The sequence below is a fragment of the Hippichthys cyanospilos genome, chromosome 5 (genome assembly GCF_059441005.1).
Source record: "Hippichthys cyanospilos isolate Australia breed blue-spotted pipefish chromosome 5, RoL_Hcya_1.0, whole genome shotgun sequence".
Taxonomy (NCBI): domain Eukaryota; kingdom Metazoa; phylum Chordata; class Actinopteri; order Syngnathiformes; family Syngnathidae; genus Hippichthys; species Hippichthys cyanospilos.
In genome coordinates, this window is record NC_142373.1 from 10924165 (window position 1) to 10947136 (window position 22972).

General features: G+C 39.3%; 3 protein-coding genes across 3 annotated transcripts in view; 1 reads left to right on the forward strand and 2 right to left on the reverse strand.

Annotated features, from left to right (window-relative positions):
- Positions 1 to 8837, reverse strand: part of htr1fa (5-hydroxytryptamine (serotonin) receptor 1Fa) — a 71921-nt gene extending 63084 nt beyond the window's left edge. The window contains exon 1 of the mRNA XM_088414930.1: positions 8767 to 8837. The gene's annotated coding sequence lies outside the window, so the exon portion shown is untranslated. The remainder of the gene's footprint in view (positions 1 to 8766) is intronic.
- On the forward strand, positions 1179 to 13266 carry pou1f1 (POU class 1 homeobox 1). The gene is made up of 7 exons (XM_088414932.1): positions 1179 to 1601; positions 3034 to 3189; positions 4316 to 4414; positions 10192 to 10455; positions 10543 to 10707; positions 11044 to 11104; positions 11178 to 13266. The coding sequence occupies exons 1-7, from the start codon at positions 1469 to 1471 to the stop codon at positions 11410 to 11412; spliced, it is 1113 nt and encodes a 370-aa protein (XP_088271058.1). The 5' UTR covers positions 1179 to 1468; the 3' UTR covers positions 11413 to 13266.
- Positions 13267 to 14303: 1037 nt separating this feature from the next.
- chmp2ba (charged multivesicular body protein 2Ba) lies at positions 14304 to 22146 on the reverse strand. Its single transcript, XM_088414933.1, has 6 exons — positions 21934 to 22146; positions 19094 to 19185; positions 17451 to 17645; positions 16726 to 16828; positions 16049 to 16155; positions 14304 to 15477 (listed from the first exon to the last, which is right to left on the reverse strand). Exons 1-6 carry the CDS (start codon positions 21968 to 21970, stop codon positions 15361 to 15363), a joined length of 651 nt encoding a protein of 216 aa, XP_088271059.1. The 5' UTR covers positions 21971 to 22146; the 3' UTR covers positions 14304 to 15360.
- Between the last annotated feature and the right edge of the window lie 826 nt (positions 22147 to 22972).

Consider the following 22972-nt stretch of genomic DNA (forward strand, 5'->3'; position numbering starts at 1 on the left):
GATTGAAAAAGTTTGAAAATATGCCATTAATTGAGGGTGCGCCTTATAATCTGGTGCGCCTTATAGTGCGGAAAATATGGTGTGTGTGTGTGTGTGTATATATATATATATATATATATATATATATATATATATATATATATATATACATACATACATACATATACTGTATATCTACTGTATATATATATATATATATATATATATATATATATACACACACCGTATTTTCCGCACTATAAGGCATATATGCATGCACAGGTGTGTGTGTCAAATTGCGACTGCTCTCAATCTTATGTACCTGAATCCATCATCTCCTCAAGTCTTCTCACGGGTTTCTCCAAATCATCACGATATTAAACACTGCCTCAGCGGGGCCTCATAATATAGCGCTCCATTCTCATCTGGGCTCTCACAAAGAAGTCGGTGTTAGAAGGTCAGAGCTGCTCTGTTTGATGCCATGTTCACTCGTGCGTTGTATATGGAGAGGACCTTGTCAGGAAAATAGATCATGCTGCGAAAACAGCAGCCGAGAATTCCAAACAGGCACAAAGTGGCAGTATTTTGTCTCTCGCCCGCTGTCAAAACATCAGACGCTTGCTGGGGGGGGGCGGAAAAACACCGCAGAGGCATTCTGCTTGATTCGGAGGAAGATGAAGAGCTCAAATTGTGACATCTTCAACTGAGCGGATATCGACTCAACAGCTTTATGGAGTGGAGCAAAATTATTGGAAGCAACTAATTTCATTCATTTGTATGGTTAACTCCTTCACTGCCAGTGACGGCTATAGACGTCAATGTTCCATTTTCAACCGGTCTGCCAGTTATGCTAATTGATCACACGGTTTCCAAATTTGGTATTATTTGCGCTCATTCAAATCAAACGTAGCATTTGATATTTCGGACGACGGTGTTCGATGCGTGAGAGCCGAGCCTTTAATCAAGCGGAGGGGAGAGAGCGAGGGTCGAGCGAGATCAAGTTTCTCCGCCGCTCTGTACCTTAATCCCGGATTTGGAGACAGGATAACACCGAGGCAGGTACGGGGAAAAAACACAATAACACTGGTGGCATGGGATTGGTAGCTGGTGGTGGATGTGAAAGATGGGGCCTCCTGGGGTGGAGTGAGGAGTAGCTGCAGGTCATGGGGGGTATAAATAGCTGCAGGGAAGGTGCAAAATCGACAGGGGGTGACTTCCTTGTTGAAAGGACCGAGGAAAAGCAGCTGGGTTCCAAATTTAATGTGAAACTCACTCGGACGCAGAGTTCACCTTTAATTTGCGGGGATAAAAGAATTCCCAATCCTTCCAAAGGTTGAGGGTGAGAAAAGAAAGAGCAAGAGCACGGCGCGGCGTGAATATGAAAAATTACAAAGGGCTTAGTAATGGCGAAGCGGTACGAGGGGGCGACGACTTGAGAAGTTAAGATTGCGGAGCAATCGGAGCCCGTTAGACGACGCGAAGAGGCCGAATGGCGGCTCAGGCATTCGCTGGGGACGCTTTCTCGCCTTTGGCAGGAGACTCTCCTCTGCCGATTTTCATGCACCACGGCTCGGGGGATTGCCTGCCAAGCACCTCCCACGGACACAGCATGGTCTCGGCAGGTAAGCGGGCCTTGCTCTGGATTCCTATCTTTGCCCATTGTTTGCTTTGACACACGCACAGATGTATACAGTACATATACATACATACATATATATATATATATATATATATATATATATATATATATATACATATATATATTGTACATATATATATGTATACAGTACACACACATTCTTGTGTTGGCGGTGTTTTAATATCACGTGTGTCGCCATAGTAATGTCAAGTACATTCCTTTCACTACACATTTGTGTGCTTTGGCAGGAATCAAAATAACGTGGAAAAATACAACCAAACAAGCCAGTTCAATGCAGCCATGTCTCTGCACTGTAATATGCTATTCCGCTCAAAGAGGCATCATGGCAAATGTTTTTAGGTGTGTTTTTTGTTCTTTTCTATCATGAATAGAAAGCAGAGCGGAAAGAAGAGCGGAAAGCACTTCTTTTCAAGGATGATAATTCATACTTGATTTTTTTTTTTTAAAGGGAATGAACGATTACGTGACGTAAAATCAACCAGGAGTCAGTTATTGTCACTTCTTTTGCTGTATGCTTGTTGCTGTGTGTCCTCCCACAGATGAAATCTGTTGAGATAACACCTGCAGTACTGTATAAATTCAGCAATGCCGCATTGAACGGAATCATTTCTTTCTGCTACAACATAGGGCCTCGGAGGGCATTGTGTGAATGTAAAACATCTCTCCCTCATAAAAACAAAAATTTCAATTTGCATTATACACACATATATATATATATATATATATATATATATATATATGTATATATACACACATTACACATATATATATATATATATATATATATATATATATATATATATATACATATACACACACACACACACACACACACACACACACACACACACACACACATGTATTAATAAACATTTATTCCAGAAAGGGTGCAAAAAGTGGTCTCTTTAAGTCCAGAGATGTAATATAACAATAGAACCCCCATTTATCTCGTCAGGCATCACTCAAGCATCAGGTTCCCATCAGATCAGGTCTACTGTGACTTAGACATTTAAAAAAAAAAAAAAATCATATCTTAAGTTCCGTGTCATGCGTGAAATTTGAATGTGACCTAAAAAGGTGACTTGTGTTTTCCGTCGGGGTTGGAGTTTCTGGGAACTGTTATCTGTGAGGTGGCTAAGAATGCGCATTCCACGTTTGGTGCGATTGATTACTCTCAAAGCGTAGTTGGATTATGCACTCCCTCTGGTGGTATCTACCAGAAGCACATCCCAGGACTGTTCATTTCTATTTAACTTTAAAGTCGCATGCACGTTCATTTCATTGATAAGAATCATTTTAAAAACGTGTTTGTGTACTAGTTAACCATTCAACTTTAACATGAACTACATTTGACTTGTTTTTGTTCGTTTCTCACGGATACTCGTTCCATTTAGTGTCATCCGGGCTGTCCTTGCCATCCAAGCGTTCCCAAATGCAGCTATCCACAAGCTCCCTGGCAAACCCCCTTGGCAACAGCACCCCCAACCTCCATTACCCAGTCACCCCATGCCATTACAGCAACCAGCAAGCCACCTATGGCATTATGGCAGGTAGGTTGGCGCCATGCTCACTTAGCATTCAAAAACGGAATTTTACAAGAGGATTTCTTTCGGAGTGTTTTCGGAAGGTTGTGTAGGTTGAGGAGTATGTAGTGTATGATTTGCAAGAAAAGCTCATTATCGAAAACATCTCATGCAACGACAGCTTCGGTGTTGGGGCATCATCATGAATAAATGTGACAGTTGCGCAGGCACACTTTTGCAAAAAAAAAAGTGTGTTTAGATAGGAAGGATAAGGCTGGAGGATGAATGTAAAAAAAATGAATAAAAATAAACTGCATCTCCACTCAGAACTTTTGTATTTTTAGTACGAAAAAAAACTATTGTCCCGGAAAAAAATTATAATTCCACAAATGCCATATTAATCGTTTGAGGTGAGAGTGAATACGGCAAATTACTGCAAAAATGAAGATCAATTCGGACTTGACTTTTGTGTTTCAAAACAATTGCAAGAATCATATGCATTGAAAATATGTGACAGTAAAGACGAAGAAAAGGGGAAGAAAATAAAGAGAAAGAACAAGAAGAAAGGAAAGAGGACAAATAAAAAGGAAGAAAAAGAGGAAAAAGGAGGACACAAGGAAGAGGAATAAGAAAAAGAGGAAATAATAAAAGTCACAACTGGAGAATTATGAAATAAAGTATACATTTTTAACAAAACAAGAAGGTGCTCAAATTAGCACATTATTAGTCAAAAGATAAACCAAAAACTAATGTCCACTAGTGAAAGAAAAATGTGTAAAAACAAAAGAAATGGACAAAATTTTCCATCCCGTTCAGTCCTCTTGTTGACACAAGATTACTTTGATTTCTATGATGCGGTTTTCATCTTCGCCAAAGGAGAAAACAACCAGTTTGCCTCCATGTTGTGAAGCAAGAGCAGAGTTTGGTCGCATGAAAATTTTCTGGAATATTCTAAGGGGGAATATATTAAGAAAAACAAAAAGTCAGTCAAAGTTGGAGCTGCTGCAACTGAATTCCAGAGTAGAATTTTTACATTAAGCAACAGTTAGCATTTAGCATAACGCGGCTCGGGCTGCCAAGCTGCTCTCCGGCCTTTCTGCATGAAGTCTGTCCGTTGCTGGAGTGTGACTGCGCGTCTTTCCCTAAATCGCAGCTCAGGAGATGCTCTCGGCAAGTATATCTCAGACTTGTATCCTGCAAACATGTGGCGTCCCTCCGCCAAACATGGTGAGCGCCGCAAACCCTCTGCAAGGTAATCACGTGCTCTCATCGTTGTTTGTCTGAAATCTGTCCACTTCACTTCCTTTTATTAGCAATTTTGGTGTTAAATGAAATGTAATAAAACAGAGTGTCAAAATGAAAATGAGACATCATTAGAAGACATGTATGTCCACTACTGAGCACACCGGGACTTAATATAAAAACTCCGAGGAGTCCAAATATACAGCGGTACCTCTACTTCCATTTTGTTTCAGCAAGACCATAAAGTTCAAACGAGACATCATTAGAAGACAAGAACGTCCACTACTGAGCACACCGGGACTTAAAACGATAACTCCAAGGAGTCCAAATATACAGCGGTACCTCTATTTACGAACACTTCTTGCTACGAAAAGTTCAGCGTACAAAACGCCTTGGCGGAAAAATAGTCTGAGCTTACTTTGACAGCCTGCAGTTTATCAAAGGCAAATGGGAAAAAAAAAGGTAAAGACTTGTCATGACCTGACTAGCATGCTACTTTTAAACACAGCCGCTTTGATTGAAATTGGCTGTGACCACCCCCACAGCGGCGCAGACCTCCCTTTTTCAGATCATCCGGCCTGTGTTCATCTGCGAAATTACCGACACCACCCGCTACGCAGAGTTTTATGCCGTTCGTAAATATATCCCCAAATCTTTACATGAAATATAAAACAACTTGTTGAAATAGTGTTGAAAGGCCCGAGGATCAATTGTTTACAATTTCAGAGCTCATTCCCTTGCCTGGTGCTTGTGTACGAGATTTCAAGACAGACCAAGGAGCAGAGTTGTTGTTGTTTTTTTTTCAATGTGCTCTATCCACCATAAACAGGTAGAACATTTTGTTATTGAATTATTTCCTGGTGCCAAGCAGCACCTGCTATGTTTAGCAGTTTAACCAGAACCAACAAAACCTTTCCAGTGTGCATTTGGAGTAAATGTCTTTATATTGTTGCCAAACACCCCCCCTCTAGAGTTTTTTTTTTTTTTTTTTTTTCCTGTAGACTGCTGTGGGTGTTTGGCTACTGTGACTCACTCAGCCATGCACATTCTATACTTAAATAAGATTATGTAACACTAAAAACACAACTGATGAAAGGTGTTTAATTGACGCGGGAATCATAAATCAAGCAGTCATGTACGATTGTTTAGTCATGTGCTTTTTTTTGTGTTTTGCACAAAGACAAAAGGTCATCGCAAACACTGCAAACCCCAAACACATTATAAAACTCAAGAAACCAAAACAAAAAAGAACACTAGAAAATTTGTTGCTACCCCAACCCCAAAGAAAAAGTATTACAAAAGACATAACACAACTAATAACAAATTATTTGTTTAGGTTAGGGGTCATGTCTTGCAAATTCTTTACGAAAACACAGTGTAAATCTCATTGCCATTTGTGAACACAGATGGCTTCGGATGTCTGTTCGGTCCGCTTGCTTCTTTTAATAAAAATAATGTGGTCCAACCTTGGTTGACAGTACCTAGTGAGCACCATTTCAAGCAATTTATCTGTATGAAATGGTACAGGTTCAGTGAAGTCAGATGATGTCATCACAAGGACTAGCCTGAATATGACCTGAAGATGGAGGTTAAGTCCAATTAACACTAGCCAAAGCGATAATAACATTGATTCTTCTAAGACAGGGGATGGGCGCTCAATATTATCCAAAGAGCTCAAATGAAGATGAGGGTGAGGTGACCCAATGAATCCCACTCACAAATATAGGACATCCATGAGATCTTTCATCTCCACCGAGACCAAATATCCCTCAAACAGCGAACGTGAGGGCAGCAAATTATTTCTTCCGGATTTTTGCGAGTTTTATTCCCACTACAGTAAGAAAGATAAGGTGATGGATTTAGCCATTGAAGGACTGGGCAGTTATGGAAAAGAAGAGCGAGGTCAAAAACACGTTAAGTGGATTCGGGTTCATTTCGGGAATTGACTCTGAAGAGTCGAACTAATTAAAGTTGCACTTGGTGCTCAAAAACATCATGGCGTCGTAAAAGAATTACTTATTGCTGTGCCCTTGATGAAACGTTGTGTTTTAAACATCAACACCATACCGTTTATTAGCACATCAATTCGCCGTCTTTATTTATATTACATCGTATAATTTCAATCATCCTTTTATTCGTCTTGAATTTGTGAAGCGCTAAATGGTCAACAACAACAATGACGCCGCCTTTAGCAGCAGTTGATGTTCACCTCCAAAAACTCAACATTTTCTCATCTTTTCATATCACCAGAAAGTTGGAATGTCTCGCTATAAAAGAAGAAAGTCGATGGAAACAAAAGTGCAAAGTTCATCGGTGTGTTATACAGAGAAAACTTTATGTGAAGTCGGCACAATTCAGGAAAACAGTTGTGTGCATTTAGAATATTAAATATAGCTTATGGATTATAGAAAAAATAATATTAGGTCAGGATTACATTACCATAGATTGGTCCTTGTGAAACATGTGATCCCAGTTAACGTGATAGATTTTACTTCCCAGTACCGCAATATTGTGTAATTGTATATCCATTACAATTGGTGTCAGAGGCGCACGATTATATTTATTTTATTAATTTCAGTCAACTGCAAATTCACACGTTCCAAGTTTTTCTTTATAAGTTGATCAGTATTTCTTTTTACTGAGCGTTGTCGTGGGGTGTAACATGGATGGACGATAATGGATACATACTGTACTAAGATAGCTATTTAACAAGATAGTTAGCTTAGCCAGCTAAATAGCTAGCTCACGCGAGATAGAAAGAAAGAAAGAAAGAAAGAAAGAAAGCTAGCTAGCTAGAACGCTAGCTAGCTAGAACGCTAGCTTAGCAAGATAGCTTGAAAGATGGCTAAAGTGATAGAAAGCGAGCTAGCTAGCTAGATAAACAGGATAAAAGTTGTTCAGACCATATTTTGAAACAAACATTGCATCAGCAAATGGGACAAGCATCTGGCGCCACAATCGAGCACCAAAAAGGAAAAAAACTCAAGCGAGGGCAATAGTATGATCAAAAGAACCCAAATTCACTTTCTTCACCTTATGTCTTGCAATGCTTTGGCCCTCGGCATTGTGGGAAGCAAAGTGGAGGGGAAAAGATAAAAAGAAAAAAGGGACACATTGAGAACACGCTGATCATTTCATTTCAAGGCTCAAAGACTTCAGAGGCGGTGCAGTAGCTTGAGAGGAAAAAAAAAACAACTTTGCTTTCCCCCTACACTGACAGTTTGGAAAGAACTTAAAAAACTCCAGTTAGCGTTAAAACATCAGCATAGGATGTAGAGATGATATTTAAAAAATGTGCTTTGTGCGTGTATTGAAGAATTCTTTCATATGCTCCATAATCAACTGCGGTGAATTTTCTCTCATTTTGTTATTTGTTTTTAAACATTATATATGTTAGTGCCACTCATGCATACAAATGTTTTGCGACACACAGTGCATTCATGCAATATTTCATCATTCTGTCCATGTATGACGCACACAGCAGGAGATGGAGGAAGTGGGCCTGATTTTTAAGTATTGGACATGACTTTAAAAATATGACTTTGCTAGTATGAGCCAGATGCCTTTCTGGAGGCTGTCAAATGGATAATACGAATGAAATGTTCATGCAATATTGATTAAACAGCCCGGTTGCCTGGTAATATTGATTACCTTTAAAAAGGTGTCCGTGTTGTCAGCTTCGGTTCTTAAAGGTGCAGATGGACTGATGGGACACTAACTGACCGGTATTATCCAAAAATGAGCATATACATTTTAATGCAAACTACTAGAATACATTCTATATTACATAAACTATGCATTCATATATAAAACGACCTTTGTTTACATTTTTAGCAACATTCAAATAAAACCATCAAATTTTGAGCAATCTATGAATTGCGTTGTCATTTAAAGGGAATTGTGTAGGATTTGAGTATATCAATCATTTCATTTTTATTTTCAGACATTTGCCTGATTTTGTGAATCACAATTACATACTTAAAAAACTAAAACGAAGCATTAAAAACAACTAAATAAACAAACTGAAATTAAACAAAGTAAGAATGAAACCAAATTAAGAATGAAAACGTGGATTAAATCAAAATCCTGTTTGTATTCATACCGGGAGGCTATTTTGCCACTTTCTGTCGACTAAAATTGACAAAATTGCTTACGGTTCAATTTTGATAACAACCAATCACACAAGTCAGCCTTCCAACCTCATATAACTACAATCACAAAACCGCCTAGCAATGATTAACACCAAAATGAGAAAATGGCCACCAACTTAAAATAAATAAATACATAAAAAAAAAACGAATATGCTGCCTCATTCATATTCCACAAACACATTTTTGCACACGAGTAACGCCATGAACTTACTTTGCGTACAGGGGGCGCTGTCCTCTCTTCTGTAAATTCCTTGTGCAGGAACAACTTTAGTGCGCATCCTTCCATTCGGACTTGAATTTGGGAGTTGCTCCGAGAACATCTTTTTTTTTTTTAAACCTGTTTGATGGCATCCAGCCATTAAATCCCTTCACGGAAAACCACGTCCGATGATGACGTTTTATTGATGAACGCAGGTGAGAGTTGGAAACGAGATTAAATCACGACTGCGCATGCGCGCATTTTGTCGAGGCCATATGTGGAGTTGAAAAACACTAAATTACCTTTTTATTAATTGAAGTCCTTTAGTCGCATTCAAGTGGGTTCAACTATGCCATGTAATTGTAAAATTATTGAACAGATAAAGAGAAACGCGCAAGGAATCTTTCAAGAAAAAATGCCTCACTCAAGAATCAACATGTAGAGGAGCTGATTTAGGTAAGCGCATGCGTAGACCCAACGACAATAGCACGACCATGCGCAGAACAGTCAAAGTGAAAGGATAATTATTTAGCAATTAATGCCTGTCTATAACTAATACGATAATTTCATTTAAAACGCATTCTGCCACTTTGTCGACTGAAAATGACATCACGAATACTCAATTTTTGCCATTTTTAATGGTTTGGTCATGTGACTTGCAAACTGAGCTGTGATTGGTCACTACCTGGGCACTACATGTGAAATCTTTTCCGTTAAACAGCAAGTGCCAAAATGTGCTTTTCATTTATTGTAAGTGAAAAATATATGATATATTATAGACTATTAACTTTTTACAACTGGGAGTTATTTAACAAACATATATTATGGCTGTCTTCAATATGAACTAAATTAACATTGACATTTATCAACATAAACATAGTAATGAAATAAAATGTAATGACATTTTAGAAAATGTTTGTATTTGAATGGTCTATGGTATTTCAAGGTTTGCACTGTTAGTTCTATGCATATAAATGATGGAATCTTATTTTTGACGCATTGGAAATTCAATTTCCCTGGAAAGAACCTTGTCTCAATGAGTGAGTGCCTTGTCGCCTTGAAACGCGAGGCAACATAGTGCACCGCAGGCGGACTAACACAAGAGGCCAGCATTGCATCATGGAGTAAATCCCTTAACGTCAATAATTTAGTTGTACTGGAGCTCTCAAACTGACAAAAGCCCCATGCGTCTTGCTGTATCAAAGCAGACCTTCCGAGTTTATCCATTCACTCCCAAAGACGTATTTTTACGTATCTTTCAAGTGTCTTTGACATTAAATCCCATGTACTGTGTTTATTTGTTTATATAGACCCTAACCCTACCCTAATATAATTTGGGATGACTTAAATTGAATGTCTGGACTCTGTGGAAATGCATAAATGCTTATTTGGGATGTAACACAAATTTCTCCACTTAGCTTCTGTTCCTCTGTCCAGGTTCTCTGACACCATGCTTGTACAAGTTTCCCGATCCCGGTCTGAGCGGCAGCTCCTGCGCGTTAAGTCACGGTTTTTCTTCGTTGCCCTCTGCCCTCCTGCTGACTGACGAGACCCCCGGGGGGCCCGGCGTGGGCGAGATGAAAGTAAACATTCAGAAGAAGAGCATCCGGGAGCTGGAGGACACACCAGCTATGGACTCCCCGCAGATACAAGAGCTGGAAATGTTTGCCAATGATTTTAAGATAAGGAGGATAAAACTTGGTGAGGTTGATGATGTGATTAACAGGTTTACAGGACAAATTATTTCATTTTTTGCAATTGAAAACAAAACTTTTGTTTTCCCGCTAGGGTACACTCAGACCAACGTGGGCGAGGCCCTCGCCGCCGTGCACGGTTCGGAGTTCAGTCAGACTACCATCTGCCGCTTTGAGAACTTGCAACTGAGCTTCAAGAACGCCTGCAAACTCAAGGCCATTCTGGCCAAGTGGTTGGACGAGGCCGAGCTGGCTCGAGGTGAACCCCCCCATATACATATATATATATATACATATATATATATATATATATATATATGTATATATATATATGTATATGTGTGTAAATATTTGTCCACAGAAAAATATTCAACTTAAAGGGTCCTCTTGACAGGTAACGAGAGGTGGCACAAAACCTATGTTTTCCTGCAACAATTAATTAATTCATTAAGGATTTTTAAAGGACTTTTGCGAGTTTGTTTGATTTAAAATGAGTTCCCCCTGAAGTTCCTTCAAGTACCCTCAGGGGTACTGGTACCCCAATTTGAGAACCACTGCTCTAACCAACTGACCTTTCTCTCAAATCTCTCTTCAGCTCTGAGCAATGATAAAATCGGAATAAATGAGAGAAAGAGGAAAAGGAGAACAACCATCAGGTATTTTTTTTTACATCTCCTTTGTGACTAAAGCTTTTCAAGTTCATTCTTCTCTGCTTGATTCTCAACACAGCCTGGGAGCGAAGGAGGCGCTTGAGCACAGCTTTGTGGAAAAAAGTAAACCCTCTTCCCAGGAAATAGCCCGGATCGCCAAAGGCCTCCACCTGGAAAAGGAGGTGGTCCGAGTGTGGTTCTGCAACAGGCGCCAGAGGGAGAAACGGGTCAAAACCAGCCTCAGCTCCTGCCTAGCTAAATTGAGTACAAACTGCATAGGCCAGATGACTAAAACACATCGGCCATTGATATGAATCATGGAAAAATAAATTCAAACAATTCTCACTAGGAACTATTCATAACAAACTTGATTGCTAGTAAGTTTGGCCGATGGTTCTGTTCGAAACTCATCACCATGGTCCACACTTTTTTTGATTGGTCCAGGTGTAGTGCCTATGTAGTCAATACAGTAGTTCCCTAAATATAGGGTGCACTTTTTTTCCCCAAGTATGAAGTCCAAAAGTATGGTAAATAATGGTATGGTAAATAAATGATAACTGAATTAAAGATTTGAAAACATTCTCGGAGGATTGCATCCGTCAGCCACATAAGTCGAGTTATGAGATATGCAGTAGACGTGCGTTTCTGTATCGGACGTATTGTTAATTATGGTAATTACGATAATAGAACGAGCTACACTAGAGGCAGTCAGCTGGCAGCGTTATTTGCAGCTAACAAGCTACTTACCGTATTGTTTTCAATAAAAGAAGCAAGCAGACTGAACCTGCGGCCGAGTCCTTACTTGTTCAGACACAGGAATGTTACTAAAACTGAGAGGATTGTGTAAAGCTTATATCTCCATTGATTTAATTAGAAGTACACAGGTTAGAGAACATTGAAAGTTATTCAATTTTGACTTTTTTTTTTAGTGTTTTTTTTGGGGGGAAAAAAAGGAAAAACAACTGCGTCAGGCGCGTTCAACGTTACACTGGCTGCCTTCACTGACCTCTGACGATGTGGGAAATCTGAAACTCACAACCCACAGGAAATGTATAATTTACGAATATGAACACAAGAAGATATGAAGAATTTACAAAGATGAAATTTATTCTGTTTTGTTCGTTTTTCCGTTGTTGCCAAACTGTTTTCGGTAACATCGAAAATATCAGAATTTGATTGTAAAATTAAGGGTGCGTCTTATATTTGGGGGATTACGTGCCATTGGGACTCAGAACTCAAAATCGAAACTGTCCTGGTTAACTCGGGATATCTAGTTAACCTAACATGGATGAACCCCCTCGTTATTTGGACAGTTTTAAAACAGCAAAATGAATGTTTTTGAACATTAAACATGGTGTCACAACAGAAAAGACCAAAAAAGAGAGAAAAAAAATGTAGACGAGCACTTTTCTTTGTAGTTGTGGAAGACATATTCTAGAGAAAGGTCTTAATTTTTTATTTCTTGCCTACTCACTTGTGTCCATTGTAGTGGACATTTGTTTTTGGTCTATATCTCTTGACACATTCAAGCTACCCTACTAAATCCTAGTGTGCTCAACAGAGGACATCCTGGCCTTTCCAATGATGCCGCTTGTGATTTTCTGGCATCCATATAACTTTTCTGTCTATCTAAGAAAAAAATGGACACAGCAGTGGACACAAATGAAGAGGCTGCGTCTCAGGAGGATATTGTCTATTGTCAAATGAGCTTGAAGGGTTTCTGTGAATTAATTTGTAATTCATAATTGATGTTTTAATATTCATGTTTGTGAGTAGAGGTGCAGTTTATTTCACTTATTAGTATTTGTGTAGTTGTAATGCACAGGAAACTTATTTATTCAGATGTAATATATTTCATGTTATATTATGTACTATGTTTTTAATAATCATTTGAAAGCAAACGTTGTTTTTGTTGTTGTTGTTGATTTAATATGCTAACTCCACAAGTGCCTACACTGCAAATTTATTGTGACTGACATTTTCTCATAAGTTGATATGAGGCAATATGCGAAAAAAGTGATAATTCATATTTAACTTTTGTGAATTTTTCAACAGGTGTGTTCTGGGAAGAATAAAAAACGTTGGTAAGATATTGCAGCTGTCCCTAAAATAATGTTTTATAAGCATACTTGATTCCGATTGACCTAATAAAATGAACAGAAAAGTGACTGCCATTATTTTTTTTTGTTTTTTTGATATATGTGCATATTAACTTGAGAACAAGCGTCTTCATTTGTGTCCACTGCAACTGACATTAGCTTTACGTCTGTATCGTTTAACTCTTTTAAGATTTCCTACTAAATCCCGTTGTCCTCAATAGAGGACATCCTGGCCTTTCCAATTTCGAGTGTTTGGGTGGGATGCGTTTAACTGCCTCGCTGAGACAAAATGGACACAACAGTGGACACAAGTGAATAGGCTGGGTCTTAAGAGGAGACATGATGATGGGTTTCATTGAAATTGGTTAAAGCAAAAAAGGTGATTAATTCCAAAACCTCCTTATTTCAACAAGCATTAATGAGGGGCATATCGAGATAAAAACAAAAAACAAAAAAACTTGAGCGTTGAACTCAGCTAAATGGGACAACTACTCCACCTACTGTTCGAATGTTTTACTGCATGAGGAACAATTTTTAAAAAGTTTACAATTATGTAAAAGTTCAGCTGTTTTGGAGTAACTTATTTAGAATCTTAGTGTTTTAGTGCTTTACTTTTTACTTGGACGGTAAGAAAAACAGAAACACGCCTAACATTTAAAATACATCAGCCGCACGGCACGCGGATTCCAATTGTTGCAGTTATGCGTTAAGCCTGAAGATGTCGTCGTTTGACAAACTTGTAACCTACCATCCAGCCATCCATTGTCTAGAGCCGTTTGTCCTCACAATGGTCGCAGGCGTTATGGTGCCTATGCCAGCTGACTCTGGGCACTAAGCGGGTTGTCAGCCAATTGCTGGGCACACAGAGACGAACAACCGTTCATGCACCCAATCACACCTGAGGAAATTTAGTATGCTTGATAGGTCCAATTGGAGTAAACAATTGGCGAAAACCCACGCGGGCTCGGGAAGAACATGCAAAGTCCACACAGGACAAGCGAGCTGGATTTCATCTGGGGTCCCTATCTGTGAGGCGGAAGTGCTAACCGCTGCACCACCGAGCCACCCAACTTATAACCTCTTCAACGAAATACGCACGGCGAAAATTTGTACCAGAAGAAATTTTATTACTTATAAAATCCCATTTACACAGTCCAGTAATTAAGGAACCAAGTGCACATACAAAATAAAACTCAACTTCCAGACCAATCAAATTGTCAAAGATACTCTTTGCTCAATGACTCTTCTCAAAGGATGTTTACAAACGTATACTTGGATGATTGTTTGATTGACTACTTTTTGTTGCGCATGTGTTGATACATGCAAAAAAAAAAAATCTAACAAAGCAAAAATGTCCAAAAGGCAGTAGACGAGCGTCACCTGAAGCCAGAACACCAGAACCAGTGAGAAAGAAACTCTCTTGCATCACAGTGACAATCTCTTTGCAGTGTGTGTGTGGGGGGGGACAAGAGACAGCTTATCAAAATACAATGAAAAAACAAAACAAACAAAAAAAAAAAAGACATGCATAACTGCACAGCAGCTGAAAGAGAAGAGGGGCGGCAGGACAGGCGCCGCCCTGCAATCATTGATAATCAACTTGCGTGGTTTACGCAATACGATAAAGAGCAACCAAGAAACCCCCAGCGAGCCCCTCAAGTAGTTACGGAAGGCTCTGCGGCTAGCACAGTGTTATTCCTTGGTTAGTAACAGCAGTTTGCAGTGGGAAAATCGGTACAGTTGAATCTCCAATTACGTTAACATGAAGCTGTCATTTCATCTTGTGTGGCTTCGCTCATTGATTATGTGGGTTTTACCATCCCAAAAAAATAATAAAACTAGTTAGAAGCAAAGAAGAGTGTTTTTAATGATTTTGTATGATGCCAAGTTTCTGCAAAAGAATAATTGGATTTGCATATGCGCTGGAGCCCTTCTGATGAGAAAGAGCTGCACCGTAAACAGGAGTGCAGGTGGCTTCCTCTCGGCGGAAGCCTCACGAATGCCATAATAAATATTTGAGCCAAACTTGGACAATTGACAACACAGTCATTTGTATGCAATTGGCCTTCAGCGTATATGTGTGCGTCTGTAACCGTTTAACCTGTGACAAAGTCCGCGCGTCAGTCGCCGTGTGGAAGAGAAGGGAAGACGCGTCCGAAGACGTTAATCCACGCCGAGGGCTCGGAGCTGTCTCTCGATCTCATCGTCCGAAATGGCGGCTTTTTTGGATGCGGCGGCCGCACCGGGCACGGTCCTTCCTGCAGCTGGAGCTCGGACCATCTGTGCGCACACACAGAAAGAAGAAGATGAAAAGATGCTTACTGGTAGTTTCTTTTTTTTTTTTTGTCTAGCGGGCACAATTGATGACAACAATCTTTTTTTTTTTTTTTAATTGCCACTTCTGCGGAAGCTTCGGAGATTCATGCTTTTAGTCCACAGCTGCGCTCCAGCTCATTGCACAACGATGGCAATCGCGATGCAATAACTTAAACTAACCCCCAGGGGGAGCCCCACTGAAGGAAAACTCATGGGCTGCTAGTGCCAAATTGAGGGCTCAGCGCCACAACGAGGCTTCTGTTTAGTGTTCATGTGTTAAACTGAAGATCGCAATATTCTGGCAATCTTTGGAAATAAACGTCAATAAAAGAAAACACTCACACAATTGAAGGCTGGTTACCCATTTGGTAACCACCCAAATTCCTTAACTTTACATAGGAATTTAACAGAAAAAAGAATGTTGCAAAATAAAACATGAAGTGAACTCACTCCTAAACTAAACTTCAAACAAATGTGTTCCCTTTTTTAATTGTATTGAAGTAATGTAAAGAAATAGCACGCGAGGACCCATTACCTTTCCTGAGATCTCGATACCAATTTCATCCAGAACTTGATTGACAATGTCCTGAGATTCCTCTTCATCTCCAGATTCATCCAAGAAGTCATCTAAAGTATCATTGACTAAATCGAGGGGAGGAAAAAAATCATTTAAGCTTACGTGAGACAATTGTTTCACTCATTTTTACACTTTTAGAGCAGCGGTTCAAAAATGGGGGAATATGAAGGCTCGGCTAAAAGAATGCTTTTTAATGCGGAACTATCCATTTTTCTTTCCAAATTAAGAACATAATAATTGGAATGTGAAGCACCTAACTAACTGCTAACTTGTGTTACAGTTAATTCATTCTGGGTAAATGCATTTAAATGCAGTGACAGGTACATTCTATTTTTCTTTTCAGATTAAGAGCAAATTAATTGGAATATGAGGTTGAATATCACAAAATTGTGTCAAAGTGAATCATTTGGAGAATCTTGTATACTTGTTTGTTAAATACAACATTTATGGAAGAGCATACAAACATGTGTTTTCCTAGATCAGGGATACTGGGGTGAAAAATGATTTCAGACGGGGGTAATATCATTGGAAAAAAAAAAAGAACACCACTGCTTTGTGAGTGACAGCACAAATATTCTGTTCTTTCGCTGAAGCTGGCAGTATGCTACACAATTTGTGCAGGTGTTTCTCCTTACTCATCTCCTCTGTCATTTCCATCTTCATGTTTTCCTTCTGGAACTCTTGCATGTTCTTCATAGTCTTCTGAGGATCCATCTTTTTGTTCACTGCTTGCATTGTCTGCAGGTATTATTGGGAACAGATTTTTAGTTGAAGGCGCTCAGTGCGTCTGTGCTAATGATGAAAAGAGTGCAAAATAACAAGACACCAGAAGCATGGATAAGCCTAGGTGAATCCCCCTATATAGTAGGACTTACTAACATGTTCCAAAGCAAGTGGTAGAAAACGCTGACTAGCTGAATGATGCAGACGCTCAATAATTTCATGCAGAAATTCGTGATTACACCTCATTAATTCGGGGCTTAATTCGAGCCGACCTGCGTGTTTACAGAAGTTTGACTCTGGAATGAGCGAATGGCTTCTGGGCTTTTTCGATCTTTCAACGCTTCGTTAGCGTAGCCGAGATTCAGCCGCACGCCGAGACAGACTCACCCACTAAAATATGGATAATGACAGTGAAACTGGTTCACAAACTATCAAAGTCTGACATCTAACTTTTTTTTCTTTCAACTTGCATCATTATAGGGATTAAAGGCCTTTTGACTGACAGTGCTAGAGAATTATATTTTTTTTCTGTTCAAAGACAAAGAGCACGTCGAAATTTGAGCAGGGAAGAAACCTGTATCTTTATGTTCTTAACTACACAAACTTTCCATAGCAGTGAATGAGTTGAGGACAATACCTTCGCTGTGGCAGCCATGGCCCCGGCCATCTTTGTTTGCGAGTTCATGAGCTTGGTCTGGGTATTCATGGAGGTGACTTTGGAGCTGACGGCATACGTGCGGTTCTTCTGCTTCCTGACCTGGACCAACTGCTTGGCAAGGATCTTACATGCCTCCCGGTTGCCGCTCTTGGCCATTTTCTTGATCTCTGCTTCCTGAAGCGAGGAACCGATATTAGAAAAAATCCAAAGCCTACTTGAAGTCGCTGGAAATGCAATTCAAATAAATAAGACCAAGTATTGATAAACATAGCCACAAAGCTCCCAAGAGGATCACTGCATGTACAAATATAGACATTAGAACCACAGCCAATATGGTTGAGGCCACTTACAGTGGCACGCAAATGCTTTTAGCTTTGGTAAACATCAGAATAAACTCTAATGCCCACAGGCATCACGGTTGTGGGCGCGAGCATGTGTGTGTGTGTGTGGACACATCCTAAGAGAAAACAATAGAGCTCCAGGTTATAGGAAGCAAGCAAGGCCTCTGAGCATCCTTGTTTATTTCATGTGTGTGTGTGTGCTCTAAGCATCTTTATCGGAAATAATTAACTATTAATGGCTGAAAAGAAGCTCACAGGCAGCGATGTGCATGGTGCGTTAGTGTCAGATCTGCTGTGCAAACCTATACAAACAGATTGCTATTGCTAGGTTTTATGAATTACAACAGCGGTTCTCAAAGGGGGTACATGAAGGCTATTGCGGGGCGCATGAGAGTTTAACGAGGTTAGTGAAGGTGTCTGCAAATTGAATGCATTTTAATACTGTGACAGGAACAGTCAGTTTCTTTTTCAAATTAAGAGCACATTTATTGGAACGCGAAGCAACGTTTTGTTAAATTGTATTAAAGTGTAAAGTGTGATGCAAATCATCAAAATGATTCAAAATCCAACAATAAAGTATTTCTCATATAGAATTCACTTTTTGCATTTAACAACTGATGTTTTCCCCAATACTCTGATATAATGAACTGCACCTGTACATTGCAGTAAAACAAAATATTAAAATGTTACCCAGGTACTCCCATTCGGGGGGAAAGTTGGTTTTGCCATTGGTGCATTTTTTTCCGGAGAAAGTGCAAGAGTGTGCAAGTACTTGAGGCTAAACTGCAAATCTAGGTCAATTCCACCTCTTAGCACTAAGTTTCTCATATTCAAAACATGTAACTGAGGTTCAAAAACCCGACTAATTAGCACAAACGTGAAATTAAAACCTTGTCCCCCGGAGAAGTAATTATGTCCTGTATGATATTTACTTAATACAACAGAGGCGAGAGAACACGTCTTGTTTCTTTCATCTGGCAGAAAGAGGAAACGTTGTGTGCTTTTGTGCAAACAGCCTTATCGTTGCTGCGCATTCAGTGTGTATGTGGGCATGAGATAAAGAGGAATGGCTGCGTGTTTGGCCTGCAGCAAAGACACCGCACCAGATCCATCATGTCTATTAATTGAGAGCCATTAGTCCAACAGACATGATCCCTACAGAAGTAAGTGGAAACAGAACTGGTCTGTCTCTGTACTGTATGCCTAGAAAACAAGTGGGGTCATGAGAGGATTTTATGCCATTTTTAGAAATATGAGTTTTGGTATAAGTTGGGGTCTCACCAATTGCTTCTCTTGCTTCTCCAGAGCTGTTCTGTCTCTTGTGATTGCTCTCTGTGTGCCGCGCAACTCCCTCGACTGTTCTTTGATGACGTCTGAGTAAAAACAGAACAACAAAAGACTTTCAAAACAGAAATGCCAGGTTATAGATAACTGGTTCTCAAATGGGGGTACATGACGGCACTTCAGAGGGTACGGTAGATTTTAACGGGGTTTAATCAAAATCAAATCTATTCAATGCTTTGTACTGCCGTGACAGGAACAGAACATTGTTCTTTTCAAATTAAGAGCAAACTATATGGAACACGACACAAACTGATGCTAAATTGTGACTCCTTTGCAAAATGTTGTATGTCCTTAATTTTGCTAATGGTATAACCAATTTATACAGCCATTTTCAACAGTAAAAAAAAAAAAAGTTATCATTTTGAATATTACTATATAATGTCAGTAGCCGATATTTGCAAAAACACACATAATCCCTCAAACTGAAAAAACACCAGTGCCAAAACTATTCATTTGTGTCCACTTCTAGTGTACACGTGTTAATTGGACCATAATGCAACCTTTAGCTAAACTTATTTAGCCCTTAACAGCAGCAAAAAAGTTTAATTTGATGACATTATTTGACATGAAAAATTAATACTCTTAGAAACACTTTTTGCCACTTGCTGTCAACAAATGTTATCTCCTGTGCTGAGGGCTTATGTAATGACCAATTACAGCTCAGCTTGTGAATGTCACATGACTGGTTGTAATTCAAGCCAGGTGCTGTCATTTTCCGTTAATAGCAAATAGAAAGGTTTGCTTTCAAAATGTATTAATTGTACATGAAAAACAAAATGTTTTTATTGTGCTGAAAATGGCTAAATATGTGGACTATCACTTTACGTTTTATATAGTTGCGCAATGTCATTCGTGATGCAATTTTTTGGTAGACGAGCTAAAAACAGATGGTTACACATTCTAGCTTCTGGAGTTGCTAAATAAAACACATCTAGATACCATAACAAATGCAGTTTCAAAGTTTAATAAATTAGACCTGGCACAGCCCTCTTTTTAAAAAATCTTTTCCCCTACATTCAAAAATGCTTTACGCTGTGTACAAGGTACTTCAAATAAAGACAAAAAGGTTGAGAACCATTATTAAAAATGTAAAATATCCCACTGCTACTACATTCCCGCAGCGCAGCAGCAATGCACAGACAGCTCACATCGCTTCTGAGTCAGCGTTCTACCTCCCACACTATCGCTAAGTGGCATCATGTGAGATAATGCGTGACCAGAAATCCACACAAGATTTGTGTGGCAAAGGGAAATCATATTTAAATCACAGAAAAAAACAAAACAAAAAACATATATATATATATATATATATATATATATATATATATATATATATATAATTATATATATAATTAATACACAATATGAATCAAATCCAAATACTCAGTGGAAAAAAAATCCATAAATGAAAGGTAAATTGGCAAAAAGTCACTGTTACTTTCCCTTTGACCCATTCTAATGTTTTTTTTATTGGGAGGGGAGAGGAAAAGGGAAAACGTGGGGTAATAAACAAAATAGAGCCGTCAACATACTCCGATGTCATAGTCCAGCCATAGAAGACAACAAAAATCAATATATTGGTTACTGACAACTGTTGGAATCTATTTGAGAGAAAAAAAAAAAGAAAAATCTCGTGGCGGTTTCCGGTGGTCTTGAGGGGAACGAAATCTGTTCCATGGAGCGAAAAGTTCTCGTGAAGTCGTTGGATCCACGTCACGTCGTGTCGGACCACTTGCGAGATCGAAATGCGAATACGTACAAGGTGACGAAGCAACTACGTCTTCGAGTGGGAGGGTTATCGTCCTACAAATGCAAGTGATCGACCCCCCCAATCCGCATTTTCCAATCACTTAATAACCAATGACCATTTTCAAAACCACGGCTAATATTGATGGGAAGCCAGGATGTTTGGTGAATTTTACCCAAAGGGAAGCTCAAAGGATCTGATATTAATTTAGTAAGACCAAAATATGGACCATCGGTGCCAATGATGACAGTGTTGGGAGGAGTAGGTAGGTCCAGAAAAGACTTACCTTATGCCATAATTATTTTGTGATATGTATTTTCTTTTTGTGTATATTGAAATTTGCATGCCAGCTCTTAAATTCTCTTCTTGCACTCTATAAAATCACATTTAACTACGGATTTAATTATTAATTCGTTTTGATATGGGCTCGTTTTTGATCTTGTCATGCTTGATTATTAGCCCGAGGAAAATTATTTGGAGATTGAGAGACCAATCAGAATTTTGACAACCTTTATATAATTACCTATTTTTTCACTGGTGTAGCACTGTGTAGACTAAAATTTACGTGGAACCTACACGTTAATATCCGAAGCAGAAGTGCGATGGATTTATCGATCGATATGTCGATCGATCTTTGATGTATCGATCGATTCAAAGAACGAGAGTGTTTTGATCAATTTTCAAGCCAAATATCGGTGTGAAAATTGTAACGTTAGCTACCCTAGCTAACTAGCATTTCTTTTATGTTCGAAAGTACATTTCGAGTTTTTTTTTTTACGTGTTTTGAATTGATACACCCCACCATACGAGAAAATGACATTGGTAGCTACTTTCACACAACAATTGAAATGTAAATCGAATCGAAACTCTTAGACTCAATGTTTAGAGTGACAATGTGTTCAGTGACTCATGGAACATTTCAAACAAGTCAGACGGGTTCAAAGTGGAAGACGAACTTCGAGGTATGAACGCAGAGAAACGAGCTAAAAAAACACAACTTAGCTTAGCTTGTCTCACTAAACAAACTTACCGTCGACAGTCTTCTTCTTGAAAAGGGAAGCCATCATTTTTCTCTGAAATAGAGTCTTGGATAAAATACAAAGGTTGTGTAAAATCACTAAAACAAGTGACGGCGTAACCTAGCGCCCGTGTTTGATGGAACGAGGAGCCGGTATGTTAGTTTAGCAGCGTCGGTGTCTTCTTCCTGGTCGACTTTTTGTTGTCAGGTTGTTCCGCCCTCAGCTGACTGGCTCGACCGCTCTGCGTGACGTCACGGACACGCTCCCAGCGCCGCATTCACGTGTTATAGTGAAGGATGACAAATAGTCTAACAATAGAACGCCGAATTGATTAAAAATAGACGGGGGACCGGTTGTTTCCGCACAAACAAACAAATAATCTCTTAGTGATCACGTGTACGGCACATTGGCCGCACAAGAGGGTTATCGTTGTGAGCAAGTCAGCATGAAATATATTAATTGTGTTCTTTCCTCTGTCGGATTGGTTCGTGAAGGCAGCATGAAAATCACAGATACGCTTTACTTTTTTTAATTTAGTTTTCAAACGTATTCTAAAATAATACAAGCAATAATCCAACCTCTATCTCCCGTTGAGTGATACATGAGTCAAGACACAAGTAGAACTGGTTGAAAAGAAACAACAGGATTTTCTGTTGTTGAACTGAACAAACGACACCTCAACCCCCATTAAAAAAACACCATAAAAACGCGCCCCAACTCCTCTCAGCATCATAGCATGTTTTCTCAATTTCCTTCCATAACTCATCATCCCGAGGGACGAGGACTTCCCTTCCCCTCTATTGTGTATTCATATTGTCTTATTTCATATTGATGCTGAGGGCAACTTTATGTGTCGAGGTGGGACTCATGAACCGTAACCAAGTCAATTTAGTGCACGTGAGAACGTGTGTGCTGGTGTTGGTGTGATGGGTGGCAGAAATGGGTGGTAGATGCCCAGTTATGACTGGGGGAGAGGAGAGTAAGAGAGAGGGGTGACTTTGTGAAGGAAGAGGAGGGGAGGATGGGTAGCCCACAGCTCTTCTATCTCCG

Coding starts and splice junctions, on each gene's coding strand:
- pou1f1 (XM_088414932.1), top strand. CDS start 1,469: ATGGCGGCTCAGGCATTCGCTGGGGACGCTTTCTCGCCTTTGGCAGGA. Junction 3,190..4,315: donor CACCTATGGCATTATGGCAG/GTAGGTTGGCGC, acceptor CCTAAATCGCAG/CTCAGGAGATGCTCTCGGCA. Junction 4,415..10,191: donor CGCCGCAAACCCTCTGCAAG/GTAATCACGTGC, acceptor TCCTCTGTCCAG/GTTCTCTGACACCATGCTTG.
- chmp2ba (XM_088414933.1), bottom strand. CDS start 21,970: ATGATGGCTTCCCTTTTCAAGAAGAAGACTGTCGACG. Junction 16,156..16,725: donor GGAAATGACAGAGGAGATGA/GTAAGGAGAAAC, acceptor CCCTCGATTTAG/TCAATGATACTTTAGATGAC. Junction 15,478..16,048: donor GTATCGAGATCTCAGGAAAG/GTAATGGGTCCT, acceptor GTGTGCGCACAG/ATGGTCCGAGCTCCAGCTGC.